This window comes from Rhea pennata, chromosome 3 (assembly GCF_028389875.1).
Source record: "Rhea pennata isolate bPtePen1 chromosome 3, bPtePen1.pri, whole genome shotgun sequence".
In the NCBI taxonomy this organism is placed as follows: Eukaryota; Metazoa; Chordata; class Aves; order Rheiformes; family Rheidae; genus Rhea; species Rhea pennata.
In genome coordinates this window covers 17,751,270-17,758,258 of record NC_084665.1, presented here as the reverse complement: position 1 = coordinate 17,758,258, position 6,989 = coordinate 17,751,270, and the positions used below count along the sequence as shown (strand labels likewise).

The following is a 6,989-nucleotide window of genomic DNA, read 5'->3' as shown; positions in this document are numbered from 1 at the left end:
GCCGGGCGGGTGACCGTTGCTATGGCGACCGTGGCCGCCGCGCTAACGACCCTTTTGACGTCACGTGCCCCCTTCCTGCCCCCTCCGCATGTGGGCGGGGAGGGGGGGGGGTCTCAGCGAGCGGCCTCGGCCCCGCCCTCCCTTCCTTCCTCGCCTGCCGCCATCTTGGAAGTTGCGTCAAGATGGTGGCGCCGGCGGCCTAAGCCCCGCCCCTGGCGCCCCGCCCGTCGCGGGGCGGGGCAGCGCGGTGGCGTCACGCGCCGCCGCCGCCCGAACCCGGAAGCGCGTGCGCGGGTAGCGGGCGCGCGGGGCGGCGGCGCCGAGCCGGCGGCGGGCGGGGCGCCATGGCGGCCGCCGCGGAGCTGCAGGGGAAGTACCAGAAGCTGGCGCAGGAGTACTCCAAGGTACTGGGGCGCCTCTGCCCGAGCAGCCGTGGCCGCCCCCCTGCAGCCTTTGCGCGGCCCCGCAGGCGGCGGGGAGAGGGGAGCGGGAGCGGGAGCGGCTCTTCCGCTCGGCCCCGGCGTGCGGGAAGGCTGATCGCGGCGGCGGCTCGCGGTGCTGGCGGCCCGAGGGTCCCCTCCTCCTCCCGGCAGCCCGGGCGGGAGCTGCGGCAGTGCCGTTCGGCGGAGCGCCGGCTCGGCGACCTGCAGCCGTGCGCGCAGCGCCGAGCACGCGGGAGGACGAGCCGCCAGCTCTGCGGGCAGCTCCCCTCGCCCCTGCCCTCCTCGGCTGGGCGGGAAGCCTGATTACCCTCTCTGGTGTGGGCGTGGAGCCCTTACTCTTGCTCTCACCCACGGGCAGGAGTTTGCTCAGCTGGTGGGAACGGGAGTTCAGCGGTGTTAGTAATGCTTGCTGGGGTGCTGCAGTGTCTTGGAAGTGACGGTGCTTGATTCCACCTTTGCCTCGTGTCGTTCCTGTATTTCCACAGCTATCCTAGGGTTTTCTGCATCTGAAGCTGCTTAAGGGAGCATTTGCAGATGCTTTTGCTCTTTCTTTCCAATGTTCCAGGTGACTTCCTAAATGCTGGAGCCATGCTTCATTTAGAACGTTTCTTCTTTATTTTGTTGTTCACTAAAAAGAAAAGGCTGCTAGTTTTGAGTGGCATAGTTCTTCTGCAGCTGTGGGAAAGAAAGCCAGCACTTGTTTTTTGTGTATCCCCGCAACAAAGTGTTTGGCACAAGGTGTTGACTGTATTTGATACCTTTCCCTAGATTACGGAACAATGTGTCTTTAAATGCTGTTCTCCTTGTGACTACTGTAAAGGATTGTAGAGAATCCAAACTGTTTGGACTTCTTTAAAAAAATATTTCTCTAAGTTGACTTGTAAATCCTGAAGTCAGTTCAGTTCTTTTCTCAGCCACAGAGTTTACATTTGTTGCCCCGTTTTACAGTGGAGCTGCTGTACCTTGGAGATCAAAAATGGTGTGAGATAAAGTAAATGAGGGACTTGATTCCTGAGCAAATCTTTGAAATGCAGACCTTCTGAAGTTCTAGCTACTGGATTCTCTTTCCTTTAGTGTCATGATGTCCAAAAGTTTTCTTTGAACTTTATCTTGCAACTTTCAGCCTGCAGTGTTTCATTGGTGTTCTCTGGGAACTGCTTTTTTTTTTCTTATCTCACTTCTTGTGGAATAGCTCCAGCTCACTGTGTGATTACCATTGCAGATAACTCTCCTTTTCCTGCAAATGATCAGCTGTTCAACTGGCTGTTTATTGTATACAGGCAAGAAAGGAGCGTAGCTCTGGGAAGCTGTTTGCCTACTTGCTAGTCATGTTGTGGAAGCTAAGAAAAGGAGTCGATAAGAGCTTGATAGATTCAAGAAGCGCCAAGGAAGTGCCTGGCAAACGATCACTTTTCTTGTTTCACAGAGCAATCCAAGAGAAGGATGTTTGTTTCAGAATACTTGTCTTCTATTCAAGTTAACTTCTGACTCTCACTCAGGCTAAATGGAAAAAATAGTCAAAATGCTTCTTCAGCTTGTGATGGCTTTTGATGGATCACGCTTAGATATCTTGATGCATCATGGTTGAGCTAGTTCATTCCGTTTCATTCTTGCACCTGACATTTTTCAGCATTAGTAGCTGTGATGGAAAAAGGCACAGAAAACTACCACACTGCTTTTTTTTCCTGCTCAGGACACCTTATGGTTAAAAGTCTTTACCTTGATGCTCTTGCAAGTTTCTTGTATTGCCTTTATATGCCTGAGCAACCCAATGGGAGAATACTGCAGGGCATAAAACTGTGCTTAACAGGCAGTGTCAATTGTCTTCTGACCTTTTTGAAATGTATTCAGTCATCAAACTGAAAAGATTAGCTATTGCTGCCTTACATTTAAAATCTTGCCTTTTATGCTTCTACCAGAGGTATTTCCAAGCCATTCCCAATACAAATCCTTTTAATGTATATCTACAACAGCTGGATTCAAGCATGTCAAATGAATACAAGCTACTGCTGAAGAAATCAGGGTTCAAGCAGTTATCAAGGAATGAGAAGATGGAATCCTTAGCATTATTGCTGCTGCACAGGGTTAGAGATATTCTGTGAAGTAGCTGGAAAATAGGTTTGTTTAGTGACACGTTTCACCTTAGTGATTTTATCAGAGACTTCTGAACTTCATAAGTAAGACAAAAGGGCTTTTTCCTGTGTGCTTTTTATGTTTTCCCCTGAAATTTTTGTCAGGCTGTTTTCTCTGGGTCATCTGCTGTTACTGATAACCGTGTTTTAATGGGAAAATTACTAACTTCCTGAATTGGTACAGATTGACTTTTTATTGTGAGTTATATTCTTGTTCCAGAACCAGTCATGAACAGTTTTGAGGGTAATGAAGGAAAGGCAGAAATAACACTGAATAGGTGGAAGAACTCAATTAGTCAAGAAGTTCTAACTTTCCATATTTATTCACATTTTTTTTAAACAGTAACTATATTTAAGTTATTAAAGACTTTTCTTAAGTAAGAATTATGTTCTATTTGAGAAGGAGGTTCAACTGGCAAACTAATTCTCATTCCCTAACAATTCAGGGTACAAATTTGATGCTTTTTTTTGATGCTTTTTTTTTAACTTAACATTGCTACTCTCCAGAATAGAATACTTAAGAAAAAAAAAAAAAAAAAAAAGGGACACAGATCTGATCTCTTTAAGAAAAGATATGTTTTATGCATGCAAATGTCTTTCCTAGTGAGTGTTTTTTGTTTATTCTTTTGTCTTACATAGTTATCTGCATCTCTTATTTTTCAGCTTCGAGCTCAGAACCAGGTGCTGAAAAAGGGGGTTGTAGATGAACAAGCAAACTCTGCTTCTCTGAAGGTAATGTGTAGAGACTGTTAACTGCAGTTATATTAAGTCTTGACAAAATAGGTAAATGAGAGGTTGTTTTTTATTATTCAAAGAATGGTGATTAAAAGAACAGTGAAAAATGATTTAGTAAGAATTCTTGCTCTGCAGTTACTGTGTTTGTTGTTCTTTGTAAGTGTTTACTTTGTAAACATGAAAGGTTGCTGCTTGATGATTGATTTATAGGATGAAGTACCTGATCAAGCATGGTCTATGGGCATGTCAAGGAAATGAAGTCAGTCTTTTAGTTTAAAAGCAATACTTTTTGCCTCTTCAGTGATAAAATACTGAACAACGAAGGTTTTGAGGTTGTTGTTTTAAGTGTACAAAAGTTTAATTTTAAAACTCTTTGCTCCCTCAGGAGCAACTGAAGATGAAGGATCAATCACTGAGAAAACTGCAACAGGAAATGGACAGTTTGACCTTTCGGAATCAGCAGCTTGCCAAGCGAGTGGAACTGCTCCAAGATGAACTTGCTTTAAGTGAAGCTAGGGGCAAGAAGAATAAGGTATATGCTAAAGGCAAACAACTTTTTTTTTAAGGAAGTGACTCTTCCTTACCTGTCACTATTTTACCTTGATTTATAGCAGCAGTTACTTTGTGTCAAGGCTTGAGCTAAGTGTTCTTGCTGCAACTTGTAACTGATAAAATGTTACTGAAAATATCAACAAAACAGATGTTGATACCTATATTGTATGCTAAATAGGTCTGGTCTTCCTAGTATGAGAACTAATTGACACTGAATTAGTATATCCCTTTCCAGATCTTTATTAAATTTTTAAGCAACTAGAGAAGATCTTGGAGCTTTCTGATTAATCCACTGCTGTGAAGAAAATTGACTTTCTTATCCGCCTCTCCTTTCATTGCTTTGTAATTTTGATGTCAGTACGTAGCTCTTCATTCTGTGACTGTAGCTTTTCCAATAGGCTCTTAACTGAATCTTGTCAAATGCTTTGAAGTTTAAATTTTCACCTAGCACTTCTTTGTTTCAAAATGGTAGAATAATTAGAGCGCTGAGATTAAACTTAGCTTGCCATGTTCTTCAGATGTCTCAGCTCGGCCACTTCCTCTTTAGTAATATCAGATTTCCCAAGGATGTTCCATCTGGACTTCAATAAATTTCTCAAGCATCATTTGATACCTCTCTCTTATGAAGAACCCTCCTCTTAATTACTGTGATCTGTTCTTTTTTTTTGACATCTCCCAAAACTCCGTAAAGATATTATTCAATTAATTAGAAATATGCTTATCTTCTTTAATTGTTTCCAGAATTTCTGTACCTTTCTTTTTTCAGATTATCCACTTCCTTGGCAAGCGTAGTACCTCTGACTAATATTACTCATTCATCTTAATAGATTTACTTTCAAAGTGCATCTTGGCCTTTCTGATCTTTTAATTCATGTTGTATAACTTACAGCTTCACTAGGCATATTCCCAAATTTTGAAGAACCTCATTTTGACTTGAGTAGCTTTACAGACCCTTGCCAGTGAATTTTCTTGCTCAAATGTGAGAAGACCTAATTTTGTATTATTTCAAGGAGTATCTATACTACTTTATAAGTATACTCCCTTTAGTTCTATATATAGAGCCCTTTTCAGCAAGTATGTGTTACTGAACACTCTTACTAGATTCAATACCACCTTTACTTGGTCTCCCAGTGACATGAGATCTAAACCATATCTACAACTGTTGAGATTAAGCTTTTGATGGATGATCTGTGTCAGATTGCAGTCCTTCTAGAATGAATGGAATATGTGCCCATGTCTCAAGTGATCCAGATTACAGGCTGGCATCAAAAAGTGCAGTTTACTTAACTGTGCCAGTTATTCCAGGCAATTGAAGTTCAGCGTTAAGTTTAAATATAAAGGGTCATCGTTTTTGTTCAGTGCTGGTACTGCCTTAGTTCAGCAGAATGGCAGAGCAGCTGTCTGCATGGGATTCATTAGTGGTCTGTGAGCCCTTTGAATGAAAAGGGTGAAAAATGAAGAACTGTTAGCAGGGAGTTCTGTATTCCCAGGGAACTTAGCAGGCAATAAAGGCCTGGTGTCACCCAGTGCTACAGCCTGCCCTGGGACAGTGCCCTTTCAGTGACTGTCCTTGGTCTCCGGTGAGATGAGACTGGCTGAGAAGAGGGGACATACCATACACACAGCTCACATAACACAGTAAGTCTTTCTGCATGGGGTTTAATACTGCTGACTACTTGGAATCATGGAATATTCAAATGGTGGGAACAGCACCTGCATACGGAAGCAGTTTCATGTGTCTATAAGGTCTGAGTAGTGACTATTTCTTTTCTTAACCCATATCTAATGAGCATTCTACCCCTTTACAAAAACAAATGCTGCTTTGGGGCTCATGTTATATGCAAGATACTCTTAGGTGTGTTAGTTTAAGTTGAATATGTTCATGTGCCTCTATTACAGAAGGAATTTAAGTGATGGGAAGTGTTCCCAGATATCTGGGGGCATGTGATAATGGATGCATGCATGCATTCTTTTAGAAAAGTGGAGAATCTTCATCTCAGTTGAGTCAAGAGCAGAAAAGTGTCTTCAATGAAGATCTTCAGAAGAAGATAGAAGAGAATGAACGACTGCATATACTGGTGAGTAAAACTCAATCTTTTTCTTTCCGAAAAATGTTCATGTGAACCAAACTGGAGAAAATAAAATAGCACTTGGAAATTAGTGCATTTAGAAGTTTAGTGGATTAGGTTAGACAGCATAGTTTATAGATATTCACTTGGCTAATGAAAGTAGCTTGACTTCAGATTTTTAAGGCGGTATATGGAATAATTCATATAGCAATAGATGGTTCTCTCATTTAGTTTTGTAACTCTTGGTGAGACTTGACTACTATATTGAAAATAGCTATATAGTTGGTATTGGATGGAAGTTTTTTCTTCACTCACACTTTCAGAATTGCTTTAAAACTTAGTATTTTCTGCAAATTGGCAAGAATTACTTTGTCAATATAGAATGTTCCACTAGTTTAGAAAATGTACCAGAAAATCAGACTGAACAACGAATATTTTTTTGCAAGTGTCTATCAATAATATTTTTAAAGAATGCTTGATACTGCAGAATTTTAATAAACTCTAAGTACTTTCTTCCTCAGTCTCTTTTCTGTAAATATAAACATAAACTCCTGTGAGTTAGTAAGGGAATACTTGCTACTAATGTGGATTTAATTGGTATAATTGATAGGATTAGATTCCATAGCACTAAATGAAAGTGAAGCTCTTGCACATGAGACTTGCTTTTCTCATTGTAGTTCTTTGAAGCAGATGAACAGCACAAACGTTTAGAAGCAGAGCTGAGAAGCAGACTTGAAGTTTTGGAAACTGAGGCTGCCCAGCATCAAGCTGTGGTGGACAGTTTAACACGGAAATATGTGGATACCATAGAAAAGCTGCAAAATGATAAAGCTAAATTGGAAGTAAGGGGTTTTTTTTTTGTTACTTAATGAACTTGAAAAGTTTTGAAATTAAATATTTTGCTGTGTCAGTACTTACATTGTGAGATTATCTTCTTACATAAAGATCAAGTCTCAGACACTAGAAAGAGAAGCTAAGGACTGTAGGCTTCGAACCGAAGAATGGTGAGTGTTTTTATTTAATATAATAAAAAAAATGAATTAAAGAAATATCTGCTT

The 6,989-nt window shown here is 41.4% G+C and overlaps 1 protein-coding gene across 2 annotated transcripts in view; it reads left to right on the top strand.

Annotated features, from left to right (window-relative positions):
• The first annotated feature begins 328 nt into the window (after positions 1-328).
• The window catches only part of PPP1R21 (protein phosphatase 1 regulatory subunit 21), a 31,875-nt gene continuing 25,214 nt past the window's right edge, over positions 329-6,989 (top strand). For both annotated transcript variants that reach the window (XM_062571708.1, XM_062571707.1), the window contains exons 1-6: positions 329-404; positions 3,239-3,307; positions 3,696-3,842; positions 5,839-5,940; positions 6,609-6,773; positions 6,877-6,935. In XM_062571708.1, coding sequence (XP_062427692.1) covers positions 345-404; positions 3,239-3,307; positions 3,696-3,842; positions 5,839-5,940; positions 6,609-6,773; positions 6,877-6,935 — 602 coding nt within the window. In that variant the 5' untranslated portion in view covers positions 329-344. The remainder of the gene's footprint in view (positions 405-3,238; positions 3,308-3,695; positions 3,843-5,838; positions 5,941-6,608; positions 6,774-6,876; positions 6,936-6,989) is intronic.